The sequence below is a fragment of the Tamandua tetradactyla genome, chromosome 7 (assembly GCF_023851605.1).
Source record: "Tamandua tetradactyla isolate mTamTet1 chromosome 7, mTamTet1.pri, whole genome shotgun sequence".
Taxonomy (NCBI): domain Eukaryota; kingdom Metazoa; phylum Chordata; class Mammalia; order Pilosa; family Myrmecophagidae; genus Tamandua; species Tamandua tetradactyla.
Window position 1 is genome coordinate 89,452,151 of NC_135333.1, and position 18,790 is coordinate 89,470,940.

At 35.6% G+C, this 18,790-nt stretch overlaps 1 protein-coding gene across 5 annotated transcripts in view; it reads right to left on the bottom strand.

Moving 5' to 3' along the window:
* The window catches only part of ITPR2 (inositol 1,4,5-trisphosphate receptor type 2), a 521,104-nt gene that overhangs the window by 153,746 nt on the left and 348,568 nt on the right, over positions 1–18,790 (bottom strand). For all 5 annotated transcript variants that reach the window (XM_077170358.1, XM_077170362.1, XM_077170360.1 and 2 more), the window contains 3 exons: positions 7,455–7,563; positions 6,951–7,138; positions 419–602 (listed from right to left, as the gene is read on the bottom strand). In XM_077170358.1, coding sequence (XP_077026473.1) covers positions 419–602; positions 6,951–7,138; positions 7,455–7,563 — 481 coding nt within the window. The remainder of the gene's footprint in view (positions 1–418; positions 603–6,950; positions 7,139–7,454; positions 7,564–18,790) is intronic.

Consider the following 18,790-nt stretch of genomic DNA (forward strand, 5'->3'; position numbering starts at 1 on the left):
GTTTGAGAGTTCAAACATACAAGGTGAGAAAAACATGACAAACTTCTAAATGTTAATATCTTTACCATTTGTATTTAAGACACTGATGCCTTTGTCATTCCAAAAACCAAGAATCTTTCATTGGAGTTTGGTGCTGTAACTTCTGTTCTTAAAGTTTAAATCCCATGGATACTTAAAAGGTTCAGGGCAGTTGTTTCTTACCACCATATCACAATTTTCAATGTCAGTAGTCACTTTGTACTGATATGCGTACTTTAAGTTTGGCTCTGCGGAGCTGGTTCAGGGTCAATCTCACGACCATAATAATTTAAGGATGGAACACCATGCTCAGAGCCACAGTTTAACTAATTAGGCCAAGATTAGTGAGATTAAACTTTTACCTCACTCTATTCTCCTAAATACTCAAATACTTCTTTACCTCTCATTCGTGGACCAGAGACCATCAATTCATTGTCATCGTCTCTTTTTTTGCTACCCAAGTCAATGGTATTAACTGTCACTGTTGATCTAATTTCTTTCTGAGCAGCCTTCATTCGGTCATACAGAACTTTGAAGAATTTTTCTGATTTTTTTTGTTCATGTAATTGCTGGTAGAAAGAATACTGCAAGAAAACATATTTTAAGGTATCAAATACCCAAGAGGAGAAAGAGGGTATTTTTACGCTTGAAATAAATATAAGCATTATAGATAAAAGCATACATTTACTGTGCTATCCATTATCACTTCATAAATTGACAGATTTTTGCCAGTCTCTTTTACTATTTAATGTGTACTAATAATAGCTTGAATTTACTTAGCATTTTCCACCAAAATCCAACATATTTTCAAATGTTATTTAATTTATCCTTACTGATTATATATTTATAAGATTTATAAGGGTACTGTATGAAGTTGTATATAAAGAATTCTTTGATTTTTAAGTAATTTTAAAGTCATGCACTGATTCAACAGAATATTCATTGAGTGGTTACTATGTGCCAAGCCCTATGCTAGCACACATATGGAATAGAACAAAAATATAAACAATTATAATTCCTGCATTAATGTGTTTACAATCTTAGAATGGAAAATAGCTACTAATCCAATGATCGTGTGTTTATAGAGGGTTAGAAAGATTTATTTTTCATCTAATTATAGTACATCTAATTATAGTACACTTAAAGTTGAATGAGTTACCATGGCATTCAATTCATGGGATTCCATTGATAAATGGGTACCGGGTCTTTTGGTGCTTTATTAGCTACATCCCTTTGCATGGGATCTAGGACAAGCCCACCCCAAAATGAATTCACTTTATGGTGAATAATGACGTAGACAAGGATTAAACACCAAAACTATGATAAAATATCTAAGTGAGATGGGAAAGTTCTGAAATACTGAATCTTGAGAATACTTTCTCTGACCATTGTCTGCTAAGGCCTTACAGATGCATCAAGGAGAAGAAGTAGGAGCTAGGAAAGGTTATACAATCTAGAGAGGAGAGAATTTGAAAGGAATGGAGAAATGATAAGTTATTAGTACTAAAAATTGTGGGATAGATACAACACAAAAGAAATATAATAAAAAAAATCAATAAAGATAAGAATCCAGGAAATTATAATGATTAAACAGTTATATAACATTGATGAGAGACCATGTGAGGAAAATAACAAAAAATAATGATTTCTAGATCAAGTAGAACTGACCAGAACCCAATATAGAAAACACAAATGCCTCTCTAAAGGCATGCCTGGAGCCAAGACCCACTGGGCCTGGGACTTATAGGTGAGACTCTAACGACATTGGGTCTTCAAATGGTTGTTAGCCTTGAAATTTTAGGAGCTGCAATGCATATACAAGGAGTGTTTTAGGAAGACTTAGAAGCTTGCTCATACCTACAAGGGGAAGCTCTTAAGCAGAGGGCTTGCAATCCCGCCAGGTAGCAGGCCAAAAGTCACAGTAACCATAGCAACCACAGTGAGGTGGTCAAGCTGGTTCTGTTAATTCAAAGGACTGACTAGCAGCATTAACAAACCTCTGCGGTCCCACAAATTAAGCTAATGCTTAAACGCTAATATTTTCAGTAGAAAGAGGTTAGAAGGTGGAAGGGGGTCCCAGTAGATTAAAGAAGAAGTTATAGGAACCACGGAGCTCTAAGTTTTATAAATTATTAAGTTATTTCACATACAGTATCTGAATTGATTCATTAAGCACAACCATGTGATGAATGTAGAGTGTTCTTACTTCCATTTTATAGATTAACAAGATGAGGCTAAGTGAAATTAAGTGACTTGCCCAATATCATATGACTGGTAAGTGGTAGAGTTAAGATTCAAATCTAGGTTCTCTGACTATAACTGACTGAATTTAGAAAGTAACCTTTTAAGTGCAAAACACAAATGACTTACACAGAACACACCTTTAAAAACTAGGGCTCTATAAAGCTGAGCAGCATAATTTTAGTGGAGATGAAAGGTATGTTTTATATATTTTTATGTGATCACAATAGGTAGACTAAGGACTTCTCTTACTAAAGATATGTATTTTTTGTTTGTTTATTTAGAAAATATTTACCTATGCTGCACAGAGTATACAGGGAAACACTTAGGTTTCAGCAGGAGCCAAGGGTGATGAGGAAACAGAAATTATCCTCAAGAAGGAGGGACATTGAAATGAGGGGTGGGGCACAGAAGGGAAGTGGAGAGAGGAACTGGAGAGGTGAAGCTAGGGTATGATGCAGAGTGAATCAGCTGTGAAATTTCCCATTGGTGAGAAAGTAGGGAAGTTATATTTACAAAGGAGAATCTTCTGATGGTTAAGAGTGAAGAATCTGGAGCCAAATGCAGGGATTCAAATTCTGGCTCTATCTCTAATTGTGCAAGCTTGGGCGAGAAACTTAAATTGTCTGGCTCAGTTTCTTCATCCATAAAATGGGATGATGATATGAATTAATTCACAGACTACTGTAAAAATTCACCAACTTAATATATTTAAAATGCTGAGAAGAGTACCTGGCATTTAGTTGACATTATCATTATTTTTAACACATATACATCCTAAAATTTACCCCTTTAACCACATTCAGATGCAGTACATTAGTGATGTCAATCATATTGTTTTTATTACTGTTATTATTTGTGTTCAATTGAAAATTGTAACATAAGTACCTCCTCTATCCTCACCCTACAACTAATCTTCAATAAAATACATTAAACGCATAAATTGACCCTTAGGAGGATAGAAATTAAGGAAGAGGATGAATTTCATATCTCAGTACCATAGAAACCAGAGTGTCATGATAATCCATAAACTGAGAAAAGCAAGATGTTAGAAGCTGAGAAGACTGTGCAAATATAACCCCCTGCTACAGGGCAGGGAATAATCAAAGTTTACCTTATCTGGGACTCTTAGAGCCAGAAGTACACAACATCTGGGTTAAATAAGGATGTAGATAAATTAGGAAACTGATAGGGGATGCTGGTAAACTAGACTGTTATTACCCATTTTAAAAGAAGGTTTTTGTATACAAAAGTAACAATGTCGTTTCATCAACAAATATTTGTTGAATTGCTATAAAGCAATGTAGATATAAAAACAGGACATGATCGCCCAAAATATAGAGGATGAAATCTTTTTTTTTTTTTTTTTTTTTTATTTGCGGGGCTGCTCGGCCTGGCACAGGCGCTGCGCCTGCGTGGTGCGCCAGGAAGGCCAAGGCAGCCCCTAGAGGATGAAATTTAATTGGAGAAGCAGAATGTAATAATTGAAATAAACAGCAAAACAAGGTAGCCACGCTAAGTACTAGGTGAATATTAAAGGAACAAGAGTTACCTATGAGAGTTAAGGGAGTGGCTGCCAAAGGCCCAGGCCAGAGAAGGAGGCTTTGTGAATGAGGAAGAGTTACATTAGGATGATTCATTTATAGAGAGATGCCTGAATATTTATCAAACCCCTGATTTGGGCCAAATATGGCATCAGACACAAAGCATACAAAAATGTACAACCTGGAGTCTCAGCCGTTAAGGATTCAATTTACTAAGTAAATCCTGACACATAAAAAGTCACAATAAAGCAGCAGAGATGCTATTAAAGACATTTTTAGATTATGGCAGGAGTTATAGCAATGAGTGGTCAATGCTTGTCATTGGGACAGTCAAAAATGGTTTAAAATGGAAGGCCGTTGAGTTGACTTCTCAAAGAGGAGAAAGCAGCATGAGAAATAACGTAACAAAGAGTTGAGTGTAACTGGTGCACAATAGAAGATGAAAATTAGGAAATCGAAAAGGATCAAATAATGAAAATACTTATAGAATATGGTCGGGAGTTAGCCTTTATAGGGCAGGTGACAGATTTTAAAAAGGAAAATAACATGTTTTTTTGGAAACATAGCTTTGGAAGTCACATAAAGAATGGTTTAAAGAAAGGTAAAACTGGATGGAAACAGAATACCTGCTGAAAGTCTATTTGTCACAGTCCAGGTACAGATATGAAGTATCTGTAATGAAGTTTGGAGCTGCCACAATCAAAAGTAGAGTATGGACAGGACAGATGTTAAGGGGGTATAATAAAAGAAGTTGGTCATCACAAGATGTTTGCAAGAGAGTAAGGGTGAAGGGAACTCAAGGTCAGGGCTAACTTTTAGTTTCTGATCAAGCAACTTGGGTAGATGGAGTGCCAGTCCCTGAGAGACAGTGGGTATGGGGGGGTAATAATGGATTCACATTTGAGACATACTGAGTTTAGGTACTAGTGGGACAACCCAATAAATATTTCTATAAGACAACTGGATGTAGGATCTAGAACTTAAGTGAGTGATTTGACTTATGTTTGGGAATCATCCACCTAGAGAAGTTAAAGATGTGGAAATGAATGAGATCAGGCCAAGGAAACTGACCGAAGAAAGCCCAAAGAAACTTGGGAGATAAAAGGATTCAAGAGTTAAATAGAGAAAGAGGAACCATTACAGGAGGCTAAGAAGAAATGGGGAGGTAGAAGGAGAAGCTGGAAAGAGTGGTAGAGCTAGGCAGAAAAGATTTCAAGAAGAAAGAAGTCACAAGCAACAAATGCCAGAGACACTTCATATAAATAATGACTGAAAGGTGTTTTAGTTGTGATGGGCTATAAGGAACAAATTATATATGTAAATATGCTTGGGGGTGAAAGATGATGCACATCTGTTGACCCTAAGTGGTCCAGATATAGGAACATAGAAAGTACTGTTATCTCAAGGATTGCTTCTATCAAGAAAAAAAAAATCCTTCACACTGGCTCTAATATTGAAGGTGAAAATGCCAAATAGGGCATTATTTGGACAACTGAAAAAAAAATGGACTATAGATTGTATTTTACAGTCTAAATCAAATTAAATTTCTTGAACTTGATAACAGTATTTAATGAGGTTATATAAGTGAATATCTGTGTTCTTAGGAAATATACATGGAAGTACTAAGTGTTCAAGGAGCATGACATACCCAAACTACTCTCAAATGTTTACAAATAGACAAATGGATGATAGATAGACAGACAAACAGATAGATAGATAGAATAATATAGCAAATGTAGCAAATGTTAAAATTTGGTAAACCTGGGTATCTGGGTAGGGGGTAAACTGGAGTTCTCTTTAGTGGTTTTGCACTATTTTTGCAACTGTCTTGTTTTAAGTGTGAAATTATTTCAAAATGAAAAATTTAACTTTAAAAATCCTTTATTCTCATTCTCTGGATAAGTCTATGTCTAACATTATTTAGTTTCCTAGACAATTTCTTTGGAAGGTTCCAATTAAATATTGTTGTAGAGTACAAGACTATTTCCAAGAAAATTCACTTAAATCCCTTCACCACCCCTTCCCCAACTTCCCTCAGAATTTATGCTACAACTTCAATACCAGGAGAATTTTCAAGATTGGTTTTCCAACTAAGAAATTTCAGTGTTTCAGAGTTGGCTGTGTGTTTGTTTCTGTGGTCACTGTGCCATTCTCTTCAAAAGTTCTTTATTCCTAAAGCTACCAACTATTGGATGTGTCATATAGTGACATTCCTACTCTCAATGTCTCTGATGGCTAATTAGAGGGAAAATACAGTAGTTTTTTTAATGTTATAAGATGTGCCATGAATAGGGAACTGGATTCTGGGATTTCTAATTTATTGTACATAGTTTCAGTTGCTGACCAAGGCGAGCCTAGAAAGGGCAGGAAACTGTGCAGCAGGTCCTGAAGGATGAAACGAGTTCTCTGGAAACATGTCCCAGCTCTCAGGTTCATGCAGCATGCCTCACCTTAGGTGTGGAGGAACTTAGAGGCAACATGGCAGGAGTTTCAATGTGAAAAGTGTGCCTTCTAGAAAGAGCAGTCTGGCCTCCTGCTTGCAAGTGAGCATACTGCTTGTTGCGGTGGAGCATGACAGATGAAAGATGACTTTCAAATCACTCCATCTAAGCTCAGTGAATAAATGAATGAATGCCTTCCTCTCCTCCACCAGTGAAAAATTCACTAACGAAAGCACATTTTTTTTTTCTTTTTTTTTAATATAATAGAATTATACTCAGAAGTATAGGATACTGTGGGTCAACAAGTAAAGTTACTGTTCTAAACTTCTGAAAAAAAGTATATAGGCATTGGCAGGGTAGAGAGACTGATGGGACCTGCGATAATGCCAAACACTGTGCTGGGTTTATGTACATTATCTCATTTAATTAGTAGGTTTAATTCTCAGATGAGTCAAAGCGCTATTTTCATTTGTTGGAAGTCAGCCTAAAAAAACTTCCCTAAACAAATCAGAATTTCTGATGCAATGGCTGGAAGAATGCTTCTAAGGAATGTTTGGCTTTACTGGATAATTTGTGAAGCTCTGTAGTTTCTACAGCAACTCAAAAAATGTATAAAGAAAATGAGAAACTAGAGAAAAATGGCACTTTCCTTTAGTTTCTATGACAAACAAATTAGATATACAAATAGCAAATAATGAACAGATACCTGCGTTTGTGTATTTCCTCCTTCGAGCAATGCAATGCCAAGTAAAATGCCTTCTGAAAAAATTCTGTCATTTTTGGTGTTCACTATGACATCTATGACAAGTTCTGATGCACCTTCTTTATCCAGGAGACACTGAATATCCGACATTGATATCCCCATCTTATCGGAATCTTGTCCAGAAAAGCTCCCTATGATTAGGGTATAAAAAAGACTCAATTAAAGACATCATTAGCATAAAAACCTTAAGAACATTTATTCATATCAACTCACACAGTTAAATATAATAGAAACTTGTATTAAATTTTTTTTTCTAAAGTCAAAAAGCAAATACAATTCTAATGTTCAAATCAGTCATTTAATGAACTCCAAATTATACATAGATTTTTAATGCTTTTTAAATGAATCTCTAAAAAATTATGCCATTTTAAGTAAAATACTAGCATAAAAAACTAACATGAAAATATGTCATGAGACTCCTAAAATGAGAAAAAAATGACATCTTACCTCCTGCTTGTGCAGTTTTACCATAGGTTCCTGATAGATGTCCATTGATACCAACTCCATAATCGCCTTTAAAGTATCGATTTAGGAGTATTTTTCTTAATGTGTTACCCTAACATAAAGGATAAGTTAAGTGTTAGTTACTGTGTCCTTTTTCTAATAAAAGTGAAAAGTGTCAATTTATTAAAACATCAGTTTAAAATGCATTTTACAGATCATGCTGGGACCTGGAAAAATAAATGTTATACCGCATAATACCTCCTGAAGCAAAACTCTGCTAATCCCTTCCAATAAAATAATGAGAAATTGATATCTCCCAGAAATAACATATACTATTTTCAATAGAATATACTAGAAAAATCATGAATGCTATAAATTTATGGTTGTTTCAAAAGCTGAGAGTCCCAGAATTGTTAAGAATAGTAGGGGTACCTAAAGAAAATACAGAATAAAAAACACCCTAAGAACTGGAAAGCAAACATTAGTTGTAGTAGCTTAATTAAAAAGAGCTAGAGGGTGGGCCATGGTGGCTCAGCAGGCAGAGTTCTCACCTGCCATGCTGGAGACCCGGGTTCATTTCCTGGTGCCTGGCCATGTTAAAAAAAAAAAAAAAAAGAGCTAGAAAGTGCTAGGTGTATGGCAAGTACTCAAATAATTAAGCTTGATAAGACAGAATGAATCACATTTAAATTCCAAGATGCTTTATTTGGAAGACAGTGGGGTGAACACAGTGCATTAGTCTGTAACACATTTAATACAAAAATTCCTACGTCTTATATTTTTTACTGACTACAAGACATTTTTTAAAAATAATATATTTGCAATATCATTGTGTGTTACACAGATAAAAAACATAGATGACAACCCGAAATCTTCATTTTTTAAATCTAAAAATCTTTAACTGGTTATTATTTTACTAGAAAAGAATGATTTAAAAATGCCATTTAAAAGAATCTTGTTTAAAATACTTAAATTAGCACAACTACTGAAGCATTTTTTCCATTTTCCAGATAAGGAAACTGTGGCCTAAGAGCTTAAGTAATTGGCTGCAGTTCATGCAGCTAACAAGTGGTAGAAAGAAGCCTCAACTCAATTCTGGCTGCAAAATCCAGGGCATTTCCCCCTGCCTGGCTTCAGCTCCACCTCCACCCTAATACCTCAGTTCTCTTGTTGTGCACCTCTCTGTGTCTTCCCTCCTCAAATCAGCAATTTAATCCAACCTTGGTTTTAGCAAACCACATCTGCAGGTCTGACTGCCAAATGTGTTTCCTCCAGCTCTGATCTCCATTCCCTGAACTTCCCATTCTGTTTCCTCTAAGAGTCCATATCTATGTTTGGAGCTGCTAATAGCACCTAAAACTAAACATGGTCCAAATGAAATATTCCTTCTCTTCTAAACATGTTTTCCTCTTGATTTCAATTTATTTTCAGAAGAGGTCAACTCATTCTGGTAGCTTAGGTTCTGCTGGTTTGAAGCTGTTATGTTGTACCCCAGAAAAGCCATGCTCTTTTAGCCCAATCTCGTACGGGCAGGTCTATTGTTGGGTGGGACCTTTTGATTAGATTGTTTCCGTGGAGATGCGACCCCACCCATTCAAGTAGGTCTTAATCCTTCCCTGGAGTCCTTCATGAAAGAGAGAGAAAAAATGCATGTATGCATTTTTTGGATCGTAGGACCAGCAAATGTTGTCATGTTTCTTCCTACGTGACAGAGGAACCCTGGATGCCAGCAATCTTTCCTCTGAGAAGGTATCATGTTGTTGGTCCTGCAATGTGGACATTTTCACTGCCTTAGAATTATAACTTGTAACTTAATAAATTCCCTTTATAAAAGCCAATCCATTTCTGTTATATTGCATTCCAGTAGCTTTAGCAAACCAAAACAGTCTCCAAACTTAGGGAATTATTTGCTAACCCCTCAACCTGCCAATGATTTGTTGGCACCTTTTCAATTGCCTTTAACAGTGCCCTCGTGCATTACATTTCAACTGAACTGAAAAATGTGACAATTTCTCAACCACAGCTTTCTAAGTTCTTCTCTTTGCTCTCATCACATTCTCTGCAGGAAATGGTCTTCTTCCATCTTATTAATGGATGTTCCCTACCTTTCTTGTTCATCCCACAAATACTCATTAAATTCCTATGTGTTTTAGGCACTATCCTAAGTGATTAAGATATAAGGTTCCTCTCAGAGTGTTTATACTAAGGGGTTCAATAAGTGAGATATATAATATTCACCACTGATGTGTATAAGAAGAACCCATCAACTCTGAGGAGGCCTTACATCCATCTCTTTGACTAACCCACATTATCACCGGGGCAGAGCTGTCTTCTGTCTTATGCAGACTCAGTGCCCAACAAATATGTCCTATTTTATGTCATATCCTATAAGAGTGCCCAGACCTTTAATAGTAACTTGAAAGTGCCTGGAGTTGCTTATCCTGTAGCAACATTATTTTCTTTGATACTTATATTTTAGAACATGGACATTTATTATTTCTTCACATTTCAAATTTTCTTCCTCTAGTATTTATTCACACAGGTAAGTAAAGGCAAGGACTAGTATTGGAAGAAAGAGTGAAGTAAAGAGCTTATTCGACCAATAAAACAATACTACTTCCTTATAAAAGTTAAGTGAGACACCTACAGAAGATATAAAAGAATGAAAATCATCATTTTTTTTAAGAGAAGACTCTTTGGAGTCAGCTAATTTCTTCTGTTCAAGGAATGATCTTTCCACAAAGTAAGGAATAAAGAAAACAAGGCATATCTTTGGATGTGAACAGGATTTTACTGTGTATCTCCTTATTTTACTATGTGTATCTTCATAGCAGAAGGAGAGATTATGAGAGAACTTTCAGATCCACAAACTATGGGATTGAAGTCTTGAGTTGAGGAGAAAAATGTGAGATCACAGTAATTGAAGCAGCTAAAGCACCAAATTTCCTTTAAGGGCAGCCCAGTTTGTTGTATTAGTCATGACCCCTGCTAAAGACCAATGTATTACTTCTCATTCTAACCCCATGAGACAGAGTTGGCACATCTGTAATGAATAAAGCTGACAAATGTGAAAGTCCAGGTTGGTTTTTTTTTTGAAATTACATAATTTCTAAAAAATTTCAAGAGCTGCTATCTAGAAGAGAACCTGTCATGAGATTAGACTTGATTCTTGTGATTCAGCTAACTTTTTACTTTCTGTGAGAGAGCCTTTTAATCACAATACTCTAAGGACTCACCCCAGAGATAAAGTAACAATAGTTTATTTATTTTTTAAAACAGGAGAAATGATAGAAAACTGTGTTATTCTGTTAAGAAAAAAAAAGATGCCCTTTATATTGCCAGAAGAAAGCTGTTTACAAATGACCTTAGATCAGAACAGTGTCATACGAAGTTAAACAAGCTGCATATGTCATAATTGGCAAATTCTCTATAAGCATATAAAATAAAAGCCACAGGTCCTCATCAGATTCACAAGCATCAAACTTAGATAAGCAACAGTCTTCTTATAATCTGTGCCAGCCTAGTTAGAACCACATATTTTCTAACCATGTGATACTTAGAAGGCCATAGAAGGAGGGCTCCTATATCTCTGTTCCCAAAACCTAAGCCACATGGCCTGGGTTAAAATCCCCTCTATGCCACACACTAACTGAGGAACCTTTGCTCTATGCCTCAGTTCCTTCACTGTAAAATGGAATATTCATAGTACCCTTCATAGGGTTGCTGTGATGATTAAATAGGTAAAAATGCACAAAGTACTTAGAACAATGCCTGGAATGGAATAAGTGCTACAGGTGTTAGATGATGCTATTCTTGTTAGCACTTATATTACACACTCATGGAACAATTTACAAGTTACACAGTGTTTTTGTACACATCATCTTGCTTTATACCAAATACAGAAAATTTCCTAATGCACAACTGAGTAAATGACAAAAATAATAAATGATAAATTGCCTGTAAACCCTATTTTTCTCTGCTATTAAGCATTCCTTGGAAAAACACCTTGTGAGCTAATATGATGAATTCACCCCAAACCATGTGTACCCTCCACTATATAAAGTGGATCTCAACTTCAACTAAGGTGGAAAAGAAATTCTACCCTGGTTCAAACATTATAGTTTTTGGCAAAGACAAAACCTTCAGATGTTGTGTCATTCTAATTTCAGCAGGACAAATTTCTGTTGTCAAACATCAAGTTCTGACCCGTAGTGGTTTAAAGCTGCATGTATCCCAGAAATACATGTTCCTAAACTTAATCCATTCCTGGGGGTGTGAACCCATTGTAAGTAGGACCTTTGGATGAGATAATACTTCGGTTAGCCCAACCCAATCAGGACAGGTCTTAATCCTATTAAGGGCACGTATCCTGGCTTGTGACAGAAGAGCCACAGACCATGATCACCTGCAGCCAGCCCCAGACTGCCTGTCTTCAGGCAGGAAAGCAACACCTTGATGACATCATGACTTGGACTTCCTGTTAGCCTCATAACCATGAGCTTATAAATTCCCATTGCTTAAGTGAGCCCATTGCATGATATTATTTTTGAGAAAACTGAAACATTTCTGGAGGGATGACAGGCCAGGGCTATGTCCCCTCTGGCCTTGGGGCATTCTCAGTGGTTTGCCCAATCTGAGATGGGGTATAACAGTCCCAGCTCAGACAGGAGTCACTTCTACAAATCCCTTTAACTCAGAGGAATTGGAGGACCATTGTCGGAAATGCTAGTGCCTGGGTTATAAATAACGGTCTCAGACCTATAATAGCTGGGATAAAAGTCTGGGAAAGACCTAAAAGCACATTAAGCCATTCTGAAAGAATTCCACCACAGTTGAGAAGCTTGATTTCTGTACTGGTTATTCAAATCAAAATGAATTCTTGACAAGGCTCCCCCATGGAAGCTGCCTTTGTTGGATTAGGCCAAGTAGTAAGGAATGTCCTTATAGTCTTTTCAATATCAGAGTCAATTTCAGTCCACCAGACATAGCTTTTATCCAATGTCTTCATGTGAACACTTCCCAGATGTGCTAAAGATGTGTAGCCAAGATAACTAACAACTACCTTCTGAAATTACAATAAAATATCTCCATAAAAAGACATCTTTTGTGGCCAGAGAAGTCACGCTGACAGTTTGCAAATGTCTGGGGAGAATTTTTTTTTTCTTGGCTACTCCCTGTTATATGAATTCCAATGTATCAAAAACTAAGATGCTCAGCCATTATTGCTTTTCATGGTAGGAAAATATAATAAAAAGTATTAATTTAGCATGAATATAAAAGGTTTTCTTTGATTTTTCAAGAAAACGCAAGTCTGTCTTGAACAGGGATTAATAGCAGCCACAGTGAAGAATAGAAGAATGTGACATTTGAAGTACTGATTACACATTCATTCCCCTCCCCTTGGATAAATGACACACTAAAGTAATCTTTTTCCATTGTAGACAATACGATCAAGACATCGTCAAAATTTGGTACCGCAAACCGGAATCCTAGAAAATGGAGTCCTCAACTGGAAATTCAGAATTGTATAAATTACAAATAAAGGAAGCTAAATTTAGGATCTTCCCTGAAAGACTAATGATTAGTTATTAATTAGTTATTAGCTTGGCCAAGATCTGCAAAGAGGTGACTGCGTGCACCCACAGTATCCACGTATTCTCAATTCAACGTTAAAATCTGCTATCAGCCTAACTGGTGTTTTCCTAATCTTTGGGTTTAACATATCTGAATAGATATTTTTCCTCATTTGAATGCCTAGGGGTAAAAAGATACATTTTTTATTTAAAATAGATTATTGCAACAAATGTATACTAATGGAATGATAGTAGGTCTACATTGTCATCCACTACATCTTCAGGGACTCTTTTGGGAAAATGTGGCCAATCTCCTACAGCCCAGCTGTCTAAAGGTTTTAAAGTCTTGGTTTCTGAGTCCCAAGGTTGCAAAACAATTCCCTTCCTACAGGGTTTTTATCCCTCCTTTCCTAAGATGAGAAACACAAAGAGAAGTCGTTATATAGATTTAAGAGAGACTCTTCATCAACACAATGATACAATTATAATCCTGAAAAACATACAATTCTAGTAAAGGGCCTTATGGAAAAAAAGGCAGTCGAAAGTCTTTTTTTTTCTTTTCTTTTTTTGCGTGGGCAGGCACTGGGAATCAAACCCAGGTCTCCAGCACAGCAGGAGAGAACTCTACCTGCTGAGCCACTGTGGCCAGCCCTAGTAGAAAGTTTTAAAACCATTTATTCATATATTACAAAGGGAACTTCTATCTTCCTTCCTTCCATTTTTTATTCATTATAAATTTATGACATTTCAATCATGGGTCAGGAATTAGGAAAGCAGGAATGAAAAACAATTCTGCAATATACACTAAAATGATTTTCAAATATACAGAATTGAAACATATAGAATTGTTTTTGAAGACAAATATTCCTCTCCAGGCCATTGATTCCATCTGTGCAGTTTAAATGTTTAAATAATAAATGATGACATTTAAACACTTGATGATGCTGCTGGAGAAAAGTGACTTCACTAATCATTCAGGGTTAATCAAACATCCTAGTCTCAAGACACGTAAGCTTGCTAAGAATGCTTTGTTATGGGATAAGCTTGTGCCCCATAAATGGAAATTGCATTTATTTTCTTTTGGAAATAATAAAAGCCTCTTGATATATGAATTTTAGGAAGCATGCTGACCAATATCAAACTTAGCAGATTCTTATACTTTAACCATTTTAAATAGAGGGTCTATTTAAATTCAGGGCTAGAGAACTTACACAATCACTCACTACCAGTACTTGATAATGGATTTTATTGCTTGTACTCGTGTAGAGTTCTGACTAAACAATCTCCACCTGATCTCCAGAACATAAAGATAAAGAACTGAAAGAAGAAAAAATAAGCAAGAGATAAGCAGATAATTTTTCAATACCAATTCCTTATTGAAGCAAAACTACTAGATTCATACATTATAAATTGCCACCTCATAAAATTATACCGCAATGGTGCAAAACCACTAAAGTTAAGCCCATAATCCCCTGGCATATAGTATAGAAACCTATTAGAGTACAATTTCTTATTGGAAAAAAAAATGGAATCAACACTGCCAATGCAAGCATGTGCACTCACACTCTCCAACCCCCCTGGGTGGGAGGAAGAAATTTCAAGTGGTAATTTCAAAGATTCTGCAAAGACTCTGTGATGCTGAGAGATGGCACAGTGAGGTACATAGCTCAATAATACATTCTGCTTAGTGTGCTGGTTTGAGGGGATGTATGGACCCTGGAAAAGCCATGTTTTAATCAAAATCCCATTTCATAAAAGTAGAAAAATCCCTGTTCAGTACTGTATGTTTGAAACTGTAATATCTTTCTCTTATATACAGAGAGAGAAATTACATCCTTTTTCCTAATAATATTAAAGATTGCCCTTTACAGGGAAAGGAAAACTGGCACTTGTATTACATATCAATCGATGCAAATATTTTGAGAAAAAAATATGAAGACAACTTTCACTACCTGAAGTATAAAGTCAGAAGTTCCTCAGATAGAAGAGAAATATTATGGAGCCTCCAGAGTAAGAAGGATCTCTGCATAGCACAACTTCAAAGGATGCGCTTTAGAATTAAATGAGATATATCTACACACATTTCAGCACGTAATAAGCTCACTTTATGAAAGTTCCCGGCAGTGTAAATGATAATATTCCAGAGACCAGTGTAGCTGTTTCAGATCTGGGTTCTGACATTTATTGGCTTAGTTATCTCAAGAATTCTATTTAACCGCCCTGAGATTCAGGTTCCCCATCTGTGGATAAGAACACCCTCACTACAAAGATATTTTAAGGATTAGAAATTAAATTTGAAATCCTTTATGTACTTAGCCCATAAGTGCTAAATAAATAGCTATTGTAATATCTTACTTTATTTTAAGGAAAATGAACTTCAGTTTGGGGAAGACTTGCACAACTGATGTCATACACGGGATATTACCATGCCCAGGGCCAGGAAGACAGTTATGGCCATAGCAGCTGACAACAATATCCATTTCCAACCATCTACCGTGTTTTAAGAGAAGGTAGATGAAAAAGGGCATTAATTTTGTAGATTATTTTGACACTAACTTGATCAGCATGTTACAGTTTCATTTAAAATAACACCTACATGTAGATAAATTTCAAGTAACCCCAGTTTATGTATGAAGAATTCTTTAGAAGTCAATTCTTTAGAAGTCAGTTAGAGGAACGTAGTGTGAGAAGGAAAACCAGTGTTCTACAATCTTTGAGAAAGGTTCCATTTGCCCTACTAGTATTTATTTTTGACATAAGAAAAAACATTAAATATATTTGTAAAGTTATTATGATGCAACGACTGTGGAATAGAAAAAACTGGGCTTCCTAACTAGTCTCCCATTTTTAGTTAGTGTCCCTCTGACCCATTTTCAACTGAGTTTTCAGAGGGTTGCGAAATGAAGGACTAACTTCATAATATATGAATATACAAAGAATACTTACAACTCAATAAGAAAATAATAACAATCTCATAGAAAAGTGATCAAAAGAGATGAACTGGCATTTCATGTAAGAATCACTTTCTGGCTAATAAACATGAAAAGATGTTCACCCTTATGGGGAATTAGGAAATATAAATTAAGACTACAATGAAATATCATTTTACACCCACTAAACTGAAAAACTTAAGAAGACTTACAATACCAAGGACTGGATAGGCTGTAAATCAACGGTGGAATGAAAATTTATACAGCCACTTTGGAAAGCATGTTAATATAAGCTCCCACCTAGCATTTCCATTCCCAGGGAAACAGGTCCACTAGAAAATATGCAGTGCTACATCCTAGAACATTATATTAATATTGATAGCAACAGCCAAATAGCCAAAAAACTAAACAAAACAAAACACAAAACCCTTGGAATCAACCCAAATGTCCACTGGCAGGAAAATGAAGAAATAAATGGTGGCGTAAGCCCACTGTAGAATGTTACAGAGTAGCGAACATGAATGAAGCAAAGCTTTACACTGACACACAATAACCTTGATGAATTTTAGAAACAATGATGAAAGAAATAAACAGTAAGTCCTAAAAGACATACAATGTGGAATTAAAAATGTGAGCTGTTGTTTGCCTCTAGAAGGAGAGGCCAGAGAATACATGTAATGTTTTCATTCATCAATCAGCTGGGAGTTCCATGGGTTACCATTACATTATTATTCTTTATAATTAAAAATTCATTGTCCAAATTCTTTATATGAACTAAATATTATGTTTTTAGAAATTGCAAAAAATTAAGCTTGATGATGGCAGCTTCCTGCACAGGATGTTCTGTTGCTTTCTACCTCTCTCTGAATAATGACAAAATCCATAGCATAGTTTAGGTAGAGATGCACAGTCCCAAATCTGCAAATCCTGAACTCTAGTCATTCTAGTTCTCCTAATCTAGCGACATCCTCTTCCTGCTGTACAAGCCATTCAGTATCTCAGTCTGTTCCTTTCTGCCCTAACACATTAGCAGATGATAATCCTTTCTGCCAGCTTTGCTTTCAGTTCCTCCATCACTGCCAGCTTTGCTTAGTTAACCCCTCCTCAACTTTTAGATCTCAGCTCAACCATATCTTCCTAAGAGTCATTCTCTTTAATCTTACCAAGTCAGTTCTCATTAAACCTTCTCATAATATCATGTAGTTCATCATGTGGTTTTATTTTTATTTATATGAATTTCTGAATGGCTTCTATCTCCTTCTATTAGATTTTAAGTGCTATGAGGACAGAGACTATGCCTTTTTTCTTTTTTTCTTTTGGCCAACCATTGGCCAAAAGAAATGCCTAGTGCAAAGCCTGGCACATTAGAAGCTTAATAAGTATTTCTTAAATAGATGGAAGAATTAATTATTCTGAATGATAAATCACTATATTTACCAATAAAATTTGGCCCTGAGTGCCATCCACTCTATTACTGCTGTTATATGTTGTATATCCTCTCATAACTTCAGCAAAAATTTAACTTATGTTCAATATTAATGGTATATTAAATATTTTTAGAACGTAAATTCATTCTCCATGGCTCTATGGCTGAAAGAAGGAAACTGTGCTGGAATCCAATGAGCAAAATGTTGGGACACTGAGAAGTAAAGATAAATAACTCCTATATTCAGTCTGAAAGATTTAGAGATAAAGTGTTAATGATTGTAGATGTACCCTAAGCCAGAGAATACACTGATATACCAAAAATACTGTCCAAGTTCTTTCCTTTGCTACAATATGTCTGATAAAATAGAATTTTCAGAGACCACCTTGATGCCATGCTTCAAGCAATGATTTGACTCAGGGGCATAATTTCTGATATTATGTGAATACGTAACTGCAAAAAGATACAAAGTTGCTATTCTTTTTTAAATGTTATGTTTGGGTATGTCATAATTATTATTAAAAGATAAAATTAAAGATATACATATTTTATCTCTATTAGAGATAAACATATTTTACTGTTTTCTTCATGAAACACAAATCATTTTATTTCCTTACTGTGTATTCTCATGATATGAATCTAATTTTGATAATTTTTTTCAACAATTTGTCCATGAGATCATATTTTGTGCCAACTGTAAACAATTAACAACTCTCTCATGAACTCCTAATTGTGTTCTATACAAACCTATTTTCCAAATAATCCCATGGTGAAAACCAAGAGATAATGACCTGAAACTGGTGGAAATCAGGAATTTCTTAAATATTCAACAACATTCCAAAGCACCAACAAAACTATTACCAAGTCGTAAAAGGGGTCTTAGTTCAAATAAACCTTGAGATATCCATGCAGATTCAAGGGACCTAGTGTCAAATGCCTTCTTTAGAAAAAGCCTTTTTCAGTAGGTTATTGAATAGGTTTATGATCATTTTTTTGAACACCCTTTTGAAAATCAATTCAATTCCTTGTGGCATAGGTCACAGCAGCAATTTTGCTATTTACTCCATCTAGAACTGTAACGAGAAAGCAGGACACTAATAACATAAAACTTGACTTTGAATAGCATGCAAAGCACATGTGCAGTTATAGGAGTACAGCTGCGTGGAGGTGCAGGGGAACTAAGTGTTTGTACTGTTTGTCAAAGGCTTGTGAATCACCTACTGATATGCACTTCTGAAAGAAGCAAGACAAACCTTTCTCAGGCTGAAAGAAAGCTTAAAATCGTCAATAAATTTGATTTGAGGTAAACCAGATGTTTTGAATTAGTAATCTGAAGAAGAGCAGGAAAAGAATCATCTCAGTGATACTGAAATGTGATACATATTCATACCATGGAATATTATTTGGCCA